Below are 17,515 nucleotides of genomic sequence, written 5' to 3'. Positions count from 1 at the left end.
GAAAACTATTTCAACTAACAGTACAATCTTGTGTATGACTACTGAGATGTCCTATTAAGTTCAATAGGTCTTATTCCCGAGTAAGTGAGTACAGGATTGCAGCCTCTGGTTTGTATTTGCATTGGCTCATGTCATTTTGATGGATTATGTTCTGTTTTTGCAATTTATGTTTTCATAACAACTGAGTGCACCTTCACACCAGCACCTTAGGTCCAAAATGGTAGTTCAAATTATCACCAAGTATCCTTTGTCTTGTTCAGGAAATGAAGCAGAGGGAGGCAAGAAAACTATGGGCCAGTTCCCACAAGATTCTGATTCTTCATGATCATGCTAACTTTAGCACAAATTCCTGCTTCCTCTGGCAGAGATATTGTGTGTGTGTCGCTCGCTCCCCTCTGCCCAATAACTTTTTAAACAACAATGGACTGGATCCTAACTCAGACTGTCAGCAGGAAAGTCCCCTCAGCTCAGTTCCACTTCTGGGGTGTTCCCACTGGCCAAAGAGCGGTGAGGCAATTTTCACCAATAATGTCACATACACATACTGGCCCTGCTGCCCAGAAAATCTGATCCATGGAGTTGGGAGACCCTCTGAAACAGTAGAACAAGGGGTAGAACAAGGGGCTGGAGGAAAAATAGATGAAAATCACCTCCCCACTTTCTTCTTCCAATGGAAGTTTCAAAATGATCAGAGTCCCATCCATGGATGGAAGGTGCTCTACTGTTCACATAGGAGAACACAGTACCAAAGCCAACGCCCATACATGACTGCGAGAACCCAGACACTGCAGAAGGAGACAGTGGCAGGTTCAGTGCAAGATTCAAGAGGAAATGAGCTACAGACAATCAGATGCAAACAAGACACCGAAGCATACCATGAAGAGATATACCTACAGTAGGACTTAAAATACCTAAATTATTATCAAGATATCAAATTATTATACAACTTAAAGAATTTAAGATTTAACAGAGGAGACAAAATTGATACAGTGCAGACTTTTGTAAAACAAAAAAACTATGTTTTTTGTTTTTTGTAAAACAAAACAAAAACTATGCCCTAGGTTTTTACTAATCCATCCCCCTCCAATATGGACCAAAATGCTTTACAAGGACACATATGTTGTATCCATAAGAAAACCCTCTAAATATCACTTTTCAGATCATTAAACTAAAATTTGACTTGAAATTTAAAAATCATATTCTCCAACCTGTATAAGATATCAGGAAAGTAGACTTCAAAACATGTTTAAAAGCTCCCTTGGAGTAAGGAAAATAAACCCTGTCACTTATGGTTATTTATTCCTGAAGTGGTGATCCTAAATGCATTTGTAGCAAAAGAACCATTCCAAGAAAGTATTTGGAGTCTTAAAGGGATTCATTGTGCAGTTATATAATATAATTAAACCTACATAATTGATAAAAGTGATACAAAGTTACAAATTCTGACTGAGACCTTAGCTAGACCTACCTGATAATCCAGGATGGAGGAGGGAAGATCTCGTGTTGCAATTAACTCGAGATCCCTCCTCCGTTTGCACGTGAGGCACGACGACCTCAGGAAGAGCGGTGTCGCGCCCGCCATTTTTTATATTTTTAAAGGAGAAGCAACGCATGAACACTTGTGCACTTAAGGTAGGTCTTTTTTTTAATTGAACTTCATTTCCCCACTCTCCTCACCCTACCTTCCTGAGGAGCACTGCGCCCTGTGTGCAGCTCCTGGCTCTGTGCGAGGAATCACGCGGAGCTGGATCAAGCCACAGCAATTGGCCACAGGTTCCGTGGTTTCAGGCTCAGTCCGAGACTGCAGAAAAAGCAGGCCCAAAGTGGAGGGCTCTATCCCGGGGCAAGGGAGGGATGATCCCGGGATCCCCTGTGCATCATGTCACACACAGAGATGATCCCAGGGTTCGCCCCGTGATAGTCTGGTCTAGTCTGAGTCTCATCATTAATCAAGCCTTTGATTAGGGAATCCAGGGCAGAATGTGTAGCCAACATTTCCATGTCTATATCCCACATGTAAAAACTACAGACACTTACTTACATGCAGCGAATAATCACAGCCTCATGACTGCTAGTCCTTTTGCTATGATTTCTTTTTTCTTCATCCCTCAAATTTTCCTCTCCTAAAAGCCCCCTAATGCTATTCCACTTATCTGGTCTCCAAAATCTCTTACTACTTTTTTCAGTCTCTATTCCTCTTTACTATCAACTCTCCAGACAAACTTCTGCTGCTCCTTTATTTCACATCGCCCCAGGCCCCTGAAATGCATTCTTAATTCCATATCTTTCTGAAAATCTGCCCCCAGTGGTCTGTTTCTCTCTTTTAGATTAATTTATTTGCTAATAGATTAGTATCTTTTAGATTAATTTATTTGCTAATAGATTAGTATCTTTTAATTAATTTATTTGCTAATAATAATTTCCTGAACAGAATTATCCGATCTCTATGTAACCCTTGGGTCGTATTATAAATTATGTGTTTTTTCTCACTTGTTTGAGCCTCAGCCACTATGCCTCATCTGCCACACAATTCATATACCAGGAGTGTATAATATCCATCATATGTTTACCTCAACACAATAAATAAAAATAATGTTAGAACAGTATGGAACATTTTTTCTTCTCCAAGTATGCCACAGTCTGCTATATGTCCTACAACTGAGCAGCTGCAGAAAACTCAAGTGCTAACTCAGCAGCTCAGTTTCTCTTGTCTTCCAAGGAATGTGCAATCAATCTGTAAAGTGTTTGAAAGGGCTGCCCAGGGCTGCAGACAGGAACTTTAAAACCAATTCAGTGCCAAGACTTCAGATTGCTATTCTGCAGCTTAGCAAAGACACAATTCTGGAAACTTTCTACTCCTTCCTACAGGTGGCTTTGCCCAGCTTCTGCTGCTGGTTCTTGAAAAATTGATTGTCAACTTGGTGAATATTCCCTAAAAGTGATCTGCTTCCCTGAATAGTGATTCTTCTATCAGTAGCTACGTGATTTCAGACAAGGAACAAGAAGAACCCATTTTGGGCCAGTGGAATTTTGATATTGTGTCATGGAAGCTCTCGCAAAATGGCTGCCAGGAGGGCAACTTGCCCATTCACAAAATGGCTGCCATTCCAGACATGGTTAGTCACAAAACACCAACCTCTCATAAGACAAAGTAGTGAGGCTAAAAGAATTAGGATCTGCCCAAGAAGCTAAGTACAAGGCAAAGGTGGGGTTGAAGTTCAAAAGCATAATTCCGCTGTTGTGATCAGGCCTGTTCCCCTTGGAACGGGGGAAGAAGTTTCAGGCTATCAATCAGATTCCGATTCTGAAGCGGGGAAAAAAGGCCTAGAAACGTCCCAGCTGGCACAGGAAGTGGGGGAGGATTCTCCCAGGCTCTTCACCTGCTAGGGATGAATCTTCACTAGACCTTATCAGTGTAAACATTAATAACTCACTGTCTGTAGGAACTCAGGAATCCTCAGAGGGGGGGAACTCCAGAGCTGGCTGATCCCAGAGTTTGCCGTAGGGTGAAACGGGCGGAGCTAAAAGTAGGCGAGAAGCTAGCCTAGTGTCTTGCCAAAGGCTTCTTCAAAGAAATCCTCCTTGACGTGAAAGGGAAAGGACCTTCCTTTTGTTGAAAGAACAACTGCCTTGCTTAGTTTAGCCAAGTGTTAGCCTAGAAGAAAGCTCTTAGGGTTTAAATTCTCTTGAGGTACAAAGAGGTGTTTATTTATTGCATAAAGCTTTGTGGATTACTTGGCAGACCTCCTTATTGCTTCACACTTTGGTGGTAGAGCTTGGAAACACAATATCCACTCTGTTCTTAACTCCACTGTCTAGGAGAGAGAAAGTCACCTTCAAAGAATCTCCCTCAAAAACATATGGGATGTTTTCACCTCTGTCTGATAAGAAAAACAAAGAGGACATCGATCCCATACATACCTCTTCTCATAAATGCAAAAGAGCATTGCTGAATCAGACCAAGGGCCTATCAGTGGTCAACTAGGTATTTATGGGAAGCTGACAAGAAGGAAATGAATGCAATAGCACTCTCCTGCTTGTTTTTCACAATTCACATTCAAAGATACATTGCCTCCAATACCAGAAGTAATATAAAGCTACTATGAGTAGTAACCACATATTTCAATATCCATATGAATTTGTCTAATCTGCTTTCAAGGCAGTCTAAGCAGCTGGCCATCAGTACATCTTGTGGTAGCAAATTCCATAGTTTAACTATGCATTATGTGAAGAAGTACTTCCTTTTATTTGTCCAGATTTTCCCACAATTCCACTTCATTGAATGAAGCCATTGAATGAACAACAAGCACTTCTAATTGCTCCCCTCATTCTTCACCTCATTAGTGAGTTACTCATTTAAAGATGAAGAACGAATACTGTTACCTGTAGTCCTATGAAGAGGAAATAACAACGGAGAAGATTAAGAAGGCTCCTGTGGCCACAGAGAAGAATTGATATATTGTGTCATAATCTTTGTAAGCAAGAGCCTATTCGTCAGACACAAATGATCAAGTAGGCCCTGTTCCCTATGAAACCAATTATATGCCAATGCAATGTGCAACAGTAGATTTTATCTGCCAGCTGCAACAAATATGGCCACACTTTTAGAATATACAAGATGAACTGTTGCAATTGTATAAGGAACTGAAATTTCATTCAAGAAGAACATATCATAAGTATACATAAATATAATTCCAATGGGCTTTGATAAAGAATGCCAATTTCGTAGACTTTTCAGCTTTTCCCTGCTGTATAAATTACAACATGCAAAGGCTAATGCATTTCTTACCAAACCTACACTTGTAAAGCATGTCTAAAATAATAGTATCAGCACAGGTGAGTCACCTTTTATATCCAAATTTATCTATTACATAAAATATGTAAACCTCCATTGTGTTTTATGAAAGAGTATGTGTGTGTGTGTGTGTGTGTGTGTGTATTTTAAAGAGTTCAACTATGAATACAGTATATGTGTGTGTATATATATTACATTTATATCCTGCCTTTTTTCCTCCAAGGAACCCAAGGTGGCATACATAATCCTGCTCCTCTCCATGTTATCCTCACAACAACAACCCTGTGAGTTAGGTTGGGATGAAAGTCTGTGATTGGCCCAAAGTCACCCAGTGGATTTCCATGGCCAAGAGGGGACTAGAACCCAGATCTCCTGACTCCCAGTCCAACACCTTAGCCACTACAATTCTGTAGAGTTCAATTCTGTATCTTCAAAGTTGACACAAATTTTGAGTCCAAATTAACCTTAAAAGGGGTGGGTGGGGTATAAATATCTAAAGAGGGACCTAAACAACCACAAATACTGCATAGCATTTTATGGCTTCTGTCAAGACTTGGGCCAATCAACCAAAGAATAAAGTTAATCTGAGGATCAAAATTTAGAGTAATATTTGGGATAAATTCTACCATTGCTACAGAGATTATGATTTTTTTATACTATTTCCTTAAAAATGTAATTTCAGCCATTTCACTAATAAGTTTTGAATGCTTCTATTAAGTAGCCCATATTCATTCAGCTATCAGATAATCTTGTGGACATTTGATGGACAGAAATTAACTTTAATTAATTTTAATTAGCTCTCCCATCTTTACTAAACTGTGCTTGTTTTGCCAGCTCAACAATGTAGCGCAAATTGGATTCTCTTTCTAGAGCAAACAATTCAATATAAATTGTTTGCACTTTAGAAGCTACTATGTACTTTAATTAGAAGGAGGAAAAGCATTGTTAATATGGGTTCTCTATCACCATGAACATTTTGAATATACTAACAATCATTAATGAACCAGCTGGCAAATGAGATTTTATACCATCCTTGTTCTTATTCACATCCTAAAAAAGGACAACATGTTTTCAGGAATTCAAAGAGTCAGCAGTCAGAATATGATCATCAGAAATATATTTTGCTTACCACTGACTTGTGTTTCTTTTCTAGAATATGAAGTAAAGCTACTGAGTATGGCTTCCAATGGCTTTCTTTACACCATCTGAAATTATCTCCAGCGCTGTCAATATAAACTCTAGCGCTGTCAATATAAACTACCATTGTTTGTTTGGTTCTCCTTCACAGAAACCCTTGGATGGATCCCAGGTGTACGTTAAAACCATCTCAGAACCTGGTAAAGACTAATTTGAATGTCTGCAGCACCGTCCCACTTTCTGTCATAATATCGTCACCAAGAGCCTTTCTACATGGGGCATTTTTCATGCACTCATCATTCTCTACTCATGGTTGTTTGTGGGATCTTCAGATAATGTTATAATCCCCAATTTCACTTTGGTGTCTACATTCAGTGAGTTTTCTTAGAGCAGGGAAAATGCAATGTTTAATTGTGAGAGCAAAAGAAAGTGTGACTTTGTCTTTTGTATTTGCGCTCTCCTGCTATACCACAGTGCTACCTAGAGGTTATGCAGTGGAAAAATTGGAAAGGAAATGCTCCTCATGTAGTGCCTGGATTTGAGTTCTGTAACAAAGCATTAGATTAATAGGCTCATGTGGAAAAGCTCCAAATGCATACGCCACAGCTTTAACATTAGCCACTTTTTTCCTCTCCCTTTTTTGCTTCATTTACAGTCTTGCCTGATGAAGAATTTGGAAACTTACAAGGTATTTTGTGACCTCTAAGTTGGCCTAATAAAAATATTATGCCAATATAGATTTTAACATTTTTCATTACAGATTTTTTGTTAATCTTCATTATTTCTTAAAATGCTTAAATTATTATTAATATTTGGGTAAAAAAATGAGCTCAGAGTTAGAAGAGGACAAGCTAGCCAAGTCTGTAGCTGCTTTACCAGCAGCTGGGACTCTGTACCAGGATCCCAATGCTGAGCCTGTGGCTGGTTGTCTGATGCTCCTAGAACCAAAACAGTATCCTCACAGATGACTTACCCAAAGCCTGACTCAATGAAAGAGTTGGATGCTTCCAGAATGGCCATATCTGTCCAATGGCATGGGAGCATGCAAGACAAGACAGGAGGCCCTAGGAAGGCGAAGCATTAGTCTAAGGCCAATCAGTTGAATCTTGAAGACCTACATTCTTCAAGCAGGGGGATGGAGTTTGGGGTGGCTGAACTGGAAGAAGAGATTAATAACGCCACAGTTCACCTCCAACGTTACTCACTTAGAGTTGTCCCTGGTTGAATAACCAGTGACCTGTCTTGTCTCATTGGTACCTACTAGAAACAGCACAGAAAAACGTCATGCTTTTACATTAAAATAGCTGTTTTAAAATATTTCTCCCAAAGAGATCTTTGTATTCTGAACATTCAAAGATGAGCTTTCATAAACAAAGCTGAACATTCAAAACCTTCAATCTCAGCTGCATTTTCTCAACTGCAATTTGCACATTAGGTTTTTTGGGGGGGGGGTTATTATGTACAGAAAAATACTATCTTTACTTGAATATTTTTAAAAAATATTCAAAAAAAAGTTGAATATTTTCAAAACATGTCTACAAACATACTTATATACTTATTTTAATGTATAGCACATGCTTTTAACAGAGAAATATAAATAGATAATAAAATAGACGTTAGGGTCAGCCAAAAAACAAACAAATCTGCATTATTATTATTATTATTATTATTATATTATTATTGATATGCATAAAGCTACAACGAGTGGCCTCCTTATTCTGCTTGCTATCAGCAACATTGAAAACTTCTTGTTCATTAACAGAAGCCAAGTCAATAACTATACCTACTCTTTCACAGAAATCAATGGCACTTTTTGTACACATAACTATATTGCCTATGGTGCATATTGACTTAGTCTTCTCTTACTTCAGGAAGTTAAAAAAGCTTAATTTCTCAGAAAGGCAGAGTGGGGAATAAATCAACTAGAAATGTTGCTTTTGTGAACCACCTAGAGATCTTCGGCTATTGGGCAGTACAGAAATGAAATCAATAAATAAACAAACATATGATTATACAGTCAAAGCTTAATGGACATCCCAGATTAGGAATCTAAATTAATCTATAACTATTTTTCATTTTAAAAAACATTATTCTTACACATATACTCCAGCAAGGGGTACAGTGGCACTGTCACTCATTCCTACAAAATGCCTCTGCATGCATCCAATAACCTGTCCATTAAGTGACACTGAAGCTACACTTCCCCTGCTACTACCCTTAACCCAACTTGCTAGAGAAGATATAAAGGAAGTATTGAATGGGCAGGGGGGCTCCCAGCCTGAGAATGCTGGGTGCCAACCCCAGTCAAAAGGTCTGATGTTTACATCTAAGATTCGAAGATAGTTCATCATTCTCTGAAACACCTCATAGAGCAGGAGTTGTACAGCAGTTAAGTGTATGACCCAGGAAGAACGTGGTTCAAATCTCAAACCAGCCTCAAGCTCATTAAAAGCTACCGTCTTCCAGCCTCAACTCCATTCTGCTTGCAATGTGGAAACTGTAACACAAGGCTGACCTAGTGTACAGGGTTGTTTTTAAGGATCACTGAAATAATGCATGTGAGATGGCTGGCATGATCACAAAATATACATAAATGCATCTCTCACGGAGATAATACTAAACTGGTCTAAACCCAATAGGCTACAAATATCAGCTATCAGAGTAATGTGAGGATACTGAATGAGGCATATTTAGCATAAGTTTTTTTTTTAATTGCACAAATTTTAGTATACAAAAAGTCAATTATTTGTTAATGTTGCTCATGTTTTTCACAAGTGATGTGACTACATCCACAAAGACCAAATCGGTTTAAATAGATGTGATCATTACCCTGACATAAAAATACAGAGATTATTGTAGCATCATTTTCCTAATGACTAGCTGGAACTATAGGAATACATCTTTTAAAAAAATAAAACTTAAAAACTACTGGACACCTCTTGTAATGGCTAAACAATAAAAAGTATATTGGAACTGGACACTAGATAGCTCTTTAAGCTTAAAATCACCCTAACTTTTAGTAACAATATTATTTCAGAACATGTTTTGTATTACAATGAATCTGCTTTTAATGGTAATAGAGCAAGTACAGTTTCTCAGGAGAGGAAAATTAAATATTGCCCTGGAAATAAGCTCAATGTTTGTTTATTTGTTTTACTCTTCATACTTAAGATAAATTTGCTTAAGTCAAAAACTTGTGTCACACTAATTTTAACAATAAAAGAATAAAGTACTAAAAGTATGATTGCTTTGAAAAATGTTTAAAAAGATATAAGAAAATTGGGTCAGCCCTAGAAATGTTTTGATGGATATTCATTGATAACATATACACTGTAGTCTCAGTTAGATCCTACTACAAAACCATTTCAAGCTTTTATGGACGTTAATATCAAAGCACAACCTGTACAGAGAAATACTGTAACCTGTGGAAAAGAGTATAATTGCAAATATAAAGTCAGAAAGAACTAATGCCTTAAAATGCTCCAATGGGATGGCTCACTTTTATAATATCTTCTTTTTTTAATCTGCCTTGTGGCTCCAGTAATCCTGAATTAATCTGTCACATGGTATTTTTGTTTCAGATCAGCCAAAAGAAGATAATAGCTCCGGTGTCATCTATGCAGGCATGTGGGGGCATGTTTAAATCTCCAGCTATCCTCTGCTTTGCTCTCAAAGCACAATGATGATGCTTTTGCATTATACCCTGAAGCAAACACGCCCATGTGCTGAGTCTGCATCTACAGCCCTCACTGGTCCCCTGTCCAGTGAGATTCTATAACACCCTCCATCCCTCACATTGAAATGACGGGAAGGGTGAAGTATAGCTACCTCAGGCTGTCTTCTGTGGCCGGGCAATGCAAAGTCACTCTCTGACCCCATGCCCTGGTAACTAGCAGGATGCTTTCCTCTCAGTGTTTGCATGCACAGAGTCAGGCAATGGATCCACTATTCACAGCCCAAAGGTGATAGATACTCCAAATGATTCTAACTCAGCCTGGTTTCCCTGATTCTAAGCATGTATGGCAACAGAAACATTTGGTCAGGCAATGCCTTCAGTGGAAGCAGAAACATATATCTGGAACTCTCTTCATAAGCAGCAGCTCAGCTGCTTAAAATGTTAGACACATGTAAAGAGATAGGGGCAAGAGGACTGCAATGAGCTAATATGTGCAAGGCATAGAGAGGGAGGAAAAAGGGTCACACATGGAAGACAGAACCAGGCCAAGGAGTTGGGTAAAGACAAATTTATTTACCTCTACACCAGAGAAAAGTGCAAAACAAAAAACACCAAATAAAAACCATGCCAGGGGGAAGTTTCAATGAGAAAATGAAGAGCGAGCAAAAAAAGAAAAAGAATGAATGAATGAAAGGGTCAGGGCACATAGTGTAAAAAAAAAAAAAAGGACCATGTGCATTAATGGCAGTGAAGAGCATACAGGGCTGGCCCTACCTTGGGCAGGGGTGTCATGAAAGGGCAGCAAATTTATTATTGACGTATTTTTATTCCAGAAAAGGAGAGAGGCACTTGTCAGTTTTTCTGCCACTGATGCCAAAATAACTTGACCAGCCTTGGGTACTATGCACCTTAACTGGAGTGAGACTGGGGGTATACCGTTTGCTACTCCACCTCAAGCAGCAAAACATCTTGGGCCAGCATATGTGTATAAGGGTACACATGTGTAAGCAGGTAGCCAAAATATTAATATTAAACCTTGAGGAAGACCTGTGTGCATGTCATAAGAGGACATGCAGTTGCCCAATTCAGGGTGAACAAGGCTCCTTCTCCACCTTTAATACGTTCACAATAGGGAGACTAGTGCCACTTTTTTTCCTGTCAAAACACAGCATCAGGGGAAAACGGCACTTGGCATATCCCCCTTCAGTGCAATTTCTCAAGGAACAGGACAAGGGAGCGTGCTCCTGAACTGAAAACAGTGAAAAGGGGGGAAGGAGCAAGAGTTAGGATCAAAACCAGAATACAGGTGAATGCAAAAGAAAAGAGGGAAGGGTTATGTGTGCGAGAACAGGGCGGCACCTGCCCTGGCAATTTTGCGAGGGGAAGCCTGCTGGCGGGCGGTTGCAGCGAAGTGCAGAGGCACAGGTAGGGAGTCCCGCTCGCGGGCGCCCAGCCCTCAGGTCGGCATCAGCTGCTCCCAGAGGCTTGCAGTTTCAATTAAGGCAAAGCTCGAAGTTACTTGGCATGAACCCGCGCGCACTTGCCCGGTCCGACGAATTGCGCGCGCGCGCGGCTCCCACCGAGTAGAGGCGAGGCACTCTCGGCTCGGTGTAAGCCAAGGAAGCCCGTGGGCTCGGAGGCGCTTACCTCGAAGAGGGGGCCGATCTTGTTCTTCTCCAGGTAAGCTTGAATCCTGTTTTGCTGGTGAGACGCCATCAGATGAGTTGCCGAGGCGAGGGAGCTGGCGTTCCCGCGCTGCTTCTCCAGCGACTCCTGCTGTCCCTTTTCCCGGTTCTCCAGCCTAGAGGGGAGGGAGGGAGAAAACAGCAGGGCGGGGACTGAGGGGCGAAAAATCCTGAGGTCCGACGAACGGCTAACTCGGTGGAAGCCCCTCGTCCTCCTCCCTCATGCAACCCGAGCCCCGGCTGCAAGGTGGGGAAATGCTGGGGTCTCTCCCTCCATGGGCTGAGAGAGAGGAGCGCGCGGGCTGGGCGAGCAACGCCGGGTGCGTGGAAGGAGGAGGTGGAAGCGGTAGAGCCGGCTGGCGGTTCTGCAGACGCTCGCTCCTTGGTTACAGGGAGTGGAGCCCCGGCCCCAGCCGAAGCCGCCTCGCCAAGCGGCCTCCCTAGCGACAGCGCTGCTCGCAAAGCCAATGGCAACGGCGCGGTTCTTTCCAAGCGTGGCCAGACGGGGGAGCCGCTTCCCTCACGAATGACACCCGCTTCTTCGGCGGCGGCGGCGGCGGCGGCGGCTTTCGCCTCCTGTGAAGCGAATGGAAAAAAGCTGCCGCGGCGCTGGAGGAAAGCACATTAATATACCGCATTCGCTAACACGCATGCTTAGCGTCACTTGTGAGAACGCCAGAAACGCAAACCCTACACGCATAGCTTTGGTTCAAGGATGCCTATTTCAGGCTCTCTCACGCGACGCATGTATGCTTCTTGCCAGCAACCACAGGGAGCAACCACGGCATGGGAGAGGAAGAGAAACCACCTGGATTCCCGTGCCTCCTTCCTTTGTCCATATGCGCAATGTGCGGGGAATTAGGTTAAACAAGAAGAAAGATTTAAAAACTTTTAGAGAATTGTGCGAGTGCATTAATAGCCCCTGGAGTAACACCTCCACCTTTCTTGAATACTATGTTGATTGTAATTCAAGCGATCCAACTTAGTTAGAAAGGCACTGTCCCATAAATAACATTGTTATAATAATCCCCTCAACGATTTCAGATTGGCCCCACTGGCCTCTCTGGGTATGTTCAGGAGCTACTGCATACATGTCATTTTTCCTAATTTGATTTTTTTTTTTAAAAAAATGCACTTTTTCACAGCTCAGGGTAGCAAACAAACAAAAATATAACAAAACCCAATAACCTCGAAAACATTTAAATTCAGTGTACATTTCCACCCACTGTGGTGCATATGCAGAACAAAATGTTGAAGCAACCCCATTATTTTGAAAGTCGCAGTATTTTTCTTTAGTTTGTTGCCAAATGTGATGGATGCTAAAGTATCCATTTCCCCCATTTGGTCTATGATTATATTGCCTTCCTTCTAAACAGTTATCTGGATGTTCCTTGCCATTTAAATTGTGACAGCTTGATAGGCTCTAAATATAAACAGAAGTATTTGAATAAGCCTGTGTGCACCTGTTGCTGGGGAACATGGGTGGGAGGATGCTGTTGCACCATGTCCTGCTTGTTCATCCCTGGCTGATGGCCAGTTGGCCACCGTGTGAACAGAGTGATGGACTAGATGGACCCTTGGTCTGATCCAGCATCAGGGCACTTCTTATGTTCTTATTGCCAGATTTATATCCCACCTTATTTCTGAAGCTTCAAGGTAACTAAACCTGTTAAACCTGTTTAACAGGTTTTACATTTCAATGAGTGATAAGAACTCTTTATGATAGATCTTTTAGTGGAAATGTTTTTCAACCAAATCGTGTGTTCTGCTATGGGTAGAATCAGATGTATGGGGCCTTGTACCAGCAAAAGCAATGTCATAGGCATGATGCAGCAATTCAAGTCAATGCAACTGTACTAATGCATAACACTGATATATAATAGCACCATGCAAGGCTTTGTCTAACTCATATGGTTGGAAAAGGGGCAAAACTGCCCCTAGCCAATGGCTTTTCTTCTTCTGCTGTTCTAGCATTGAGTTGCTCAACTAGAGAGATCATTGTAGCAATTCTTCCATCTGATTCTTGCCTTAAACATGTTATTAGTATTTGAAAGTTATTTATTTCAGTTTCAAATTGCTTAGGGACAAAAAAGCAGCAATTTCGTACAACAAAAGAATTTAGTGCTTCCTCCAACCATATTGCATGAGAGGCTATGCTAGCTAAGCAAACAATCCTTTTATGAATATAGTTCTCAGTGATGCAGACATCAGCCTCTTTTGACAATTATGTGTAATAAAAGCAGTAACTCTTTCTTGGGGTACTTGCTATCTATTATGCCTTAATCTACATCCTTTTCATCTAGCGCTAGAGAAATACATGTTACTATCTGACTTTCCTACCAGCTGAGCTGGCTGAACGCACAGCTTGGAATTGTTTCCCTTTTCTAGCCTCAAAAGTAATCAAGAGCAGAACTGTGAATACAGTAGCATAATGGTTACTGCATAGGAAAAGACAACCTACACTGGAAAGGGAGAAAAGAGTAGCAGCATGAATGAGTGAGGTGGAATAGGTATCACCTGACTAAATAATTATTCGCTAGAGTGGCTTAGACAGCAAAGCAACACCTACAAATAACCCTGCGCAATAGGTTATTCAAGACCTCATTATAAATGTTGTAGGCAAGATCACATGCAGCCACACTCTAATGGAGAAAAAAATCCTGCTTCTGAAGTATGAGAGGGCAGTAGTTTGTTGGTTTAATTATAGTGAAAGCAACAAACTGCATTGTTAGCCATTTTTCCTCTGTCTTTTATTGCAGGGAAAGTTACACACCATCAGGTTATCTTCTGAGTCATTAAAAACAACACAAATTGGCATCTAAACTTTAGATTAATATTATTTCTGATTTCCCTGTCTAGCTGTCTTGCTTGGTAGTTGAAAGTAATAATTTGATTTCAGACTAAAGAGAAAATTTGAAGCCTGATTTATATATTAAATAAAGTGCATATTTTATTTCAGAACTTAATAATACTGGTTCAAACTTTCCACATTGTAAAAGGTCTTTGATTGACGGTGACAGACATTCTTCTTTGACCACCACTTGTGCCCAACTTCCATGCCCCGACATGACAAGTGAAATGTAGAAATGCTCTAACTGTGGGGAAACCTTCTCTTACACTGCAGTCTCGACACCCCTTTGTGCTCTTACATCCATGCTGTAATACTTGTAATGAGGCAGGAGTGAAGCAGGAGGGGGGGGCACCAAAGTCATGTCTTAAAACTTTTCTAACAAAAGTTGTGATATCAATGGCAAAACCTATGGTGGTTTGTGAACACAAAAGCTGGGAAATCATGTTTCAGCCATAATGCCAGCCTCCTTCCAAACCACAATGCGCCTTGTGCAAAGGGACCAACACATGTGTGGCAAGTGACAAAAGGCAGAAGCACTTTGGGTTGCTCGCATGACTGTTGAACCACAGTGTTCTGGGAACTATTAGCCAACAGTCTGAGTGCTTGAACCTGTGAGATATTATGCAAGTCAGAATTGCGTCCTCATGCCTGAGTGAAAACAGTTGAGAAAAAGCCAGTAGTACAGGGCTTAACCATTTGGCACCCATAGCCTCCATCCCATATCGCACTTTCCATTTGCACCGCCTACCATGAGCCACTGTCAGCAGTGAAAGAGATAACAGCTTGCATGTTGGTTGGCAGAGAAGAAGTTGGGAATGTCATTCCAGATAGAGAGAGGAAAGCCAGGCCGTTGCTAGATGAGGTCTTAACCCGGTGTGAGGCCCGGTCTCCCTCCTGTGCATCCAGATGACGCACAGGGGATCCCGGGGTCAGGCCGGGCTAAGTCCTCCTTTAACCCGGGATAACCGGATGCGGTTATGGCCCGGCTTTTCTGCAGTCCTGACCTGAGGACGGGGCTGCAGAAAGTCTAGCAGGGTCCATGGCTTTTCCCGGCTGCTTGCTTACTCGCGAGTAGCCGGGAGAAGCCACGGACTGGGCACAGCGCTCATAGGAGCGCTGTGCCCATCGGGCCGGGGAGGGGAATCTCGGGGGGGGGGAGATGGGGGCCGGAGGAAAGACCGGACCCAGCAGGAGAGAGGGGGGTAGAAGAACGGGGATGGGGACGGGGATGGGAGGAAGGACAGGGGACCGGGCATGGCGGATGGGGACGGGGACAGCCATAGCGGATGGGGGGGAAGAAGAACGGGGACGGGGACAGCCATGGCGGACGGGGGAGGACGAGCGAGCAGGCAGGGGGTGCATCAGACATCGTGGGGGGGAGAAATCAGGGGGATCGGGGGGATCCTTTATTTTTTAAAAAAATCACTTACCTTTTCCATTGGTGCGCTCCTGCTCACATGGCCCTTTAAGGTAGAAAAAAATGCAGGACGCGATGGGGCTTTTCCTTACCCCGTCGCGTGTTGCGTCTAGAAAAGGGCGACGACGCGCACTAGCTGTAGTGCGCTGTCGCCCCTACTCCCCACCGGATTATCAGGTAGGTCTAGCAAGGCCCCCAGTGCCCAGCACAACAAGAAGTTAACAGTTTGGCCCACACTGGGCTGCAGCAGCCTGGCAAGGGCAACCAGCCCCTACGCCATTAGCCTCCACCCCATTTCTACCTTCCAATAGGAGTGCAGGAGTTAATTTCAGGCAGCTCCATTCACTAGCTACAAATGGTATCAGTTACCCTGCCATGGTGGTACAGTCCAATGGGGGCCAAACCTTTCTGCTGCTGGTTTTCTCTCTATATCCCAACTTCCTCTCTGCTAGCCAGTACTCAGGCTAATAACCTCTTCACTATTACAGGGCTATAGGCAGCCTGATCTTCGCATACAGAGAAGGCTAAGGAAGCAGACACTCGGAGACGCTTAACATGAAATGAGGGGGCAACTCTGACTTGGCATGTATAATAACAGATAAAACTTTTAACTATTCTATATTTAAAAAAAACACAATATTAAGAGCTTTGGTTTCCAAACTATGAACTGTCTCATTCACCAGGGATATAATCAATATTAAGGCATCATAATATTAAGGCATCATAAGAAAATCAGGGACTAAATTTAAATACTGCAAATATTCTTATTTGCTCAATTTGTGGGTTGGCCTATATCTGAAGCTCTCAGGGTGACATACATGCAACCTGCAAAAATGTAATTGCACAGATCTCATTACAAGTTTGTCTTGAAAATTATTGAGAAGAGCATTGAAGTATCCAAAAATGTATATTAATACTTTCCTAGATTTTATCTTTTAAATATACTCCTCTGTGTCTTGGTATAAAATCTTGTCTATATAGAACCAAAGATAGTTTTATATTGAAAAGGCGTTTAATGAGCTTTTGACTGTAATTATGGTACATACTATTTATCATACTTTAATCCTATACCTGTCTACTTTCATAAGGAAGCTCCATTAAGCTCAATAGGACTTGCTTCCAGGTTAGTGTGTATAGGATGAAGTAGTTTTGGTTTTCAGAAGGATATCTCATGCATATTTTTGGAGACATTGATTTATGTCAGTTTCCTTTCTTGAGCAAGATGAATTCTGCTTTTTCACTTGTATATATTGAACAGTTTTAACTCTGTCCATTCCTGAAATAGGCCACATAGAGCTTTTGCAATTTATTTTAAAATAATTTTGATAATTTCCCCCATATGTTACAATGGAATATTGAACTGCTTTGTGGAGCTTTAAATAACAGTTTCTTTCCTGTCTTAGAAGGTTGTTCTCTAGTTTCTGTTTTATTATTCTTTCAACAATGGATCTCTCGGACACAGTTCTTGTCATTTTTGAATATCTACTGAATTACTCAAAATTATGTGTTAGAGCATACAATGAAATTTTTCAAACACAATTCCCAAATAATCATAGATATATTTTCCTTTATCAAAGTTGTTTATTTATTTTATTTATTTATTTATTACATTTTTATACTGCCCCATAGCTGAAGTTCTCTGGGTGGTTTACAAAAGTTAAAAACAGTGAACATTAAAAAGTATACAAAATTTAAAACCATCAAAAGCATAAAAACAACAATATCCATTGGTCCATTAAAAACAAGCAAACTCAGCATATGTTGTTAAATGCTGCTAAATGCCTGGGAGAAGATAAAAGTCTTGACCTGGCACCGAAAAAAGAACAATGTTGGCGCCAAGCAAGCCTCGCCGGGGAGATCATTCCATAATTGGGGGGCCACCACTGAAAAGGCCCTCTCCCTTGTTGCCATCCTTCGAGCTTCCCTCAGAGTAGGTACTCGGAGGAGGACCTTA

The 17,515-nt window shown here is 41.5% G+C and overlaps 1 protein-coding gene across 1 annotated transcript in view; it reads right to left on the bottom strand.

Moving 5' to 3' along the window:
* The window catches only part of C7H8orf34 (chromosome 7 C8orf34 homolog), a 113,550-nt gene extending 101,513 nt beyond the window's left edge, over window positions 1-12,037 (bottom strand). The window contains exons 1-2 of the mRNA XM_063130818.1: window positions 11,927-12,037; window positions 11,256-11,409 (exon numbers count right to left, since the gene is read on the bottom strand). Of these exons, the coding sequence (XP_062986888.1) occupies window positions 11,256-11,409; window positions 11,927-11,931 (159 nt within the window). The 5' untranslated portion in view covers window positions 11,932-12,037. The remainder of the gene's footprint in view (window positions 1-11,255; window positions 11,410-11,926) is intronic.
* Window positions 12,038-17,515: the final 5,478 nt, after the last annotated feature.

The sequence above is a fragment of the Elgaria multicarinata genome, chromosome 7, assembly GCF_023053635.1.
Source record: "Elgaria multicarinata webbii isolate HBS135686 ecotype San Diego chromosome 7, rElgMul1.1.pri, whole genome shotgun sequence".
Lineage (NCBI taxonomy): Eukaryota > Metazoa > Chordata > Lepidosauria > Squamata > Anguidae > Elgaria > Elgaria multicarinata.
This window is presented reverse-complemented; position numbering and strand designations above follow the sequence as displayed.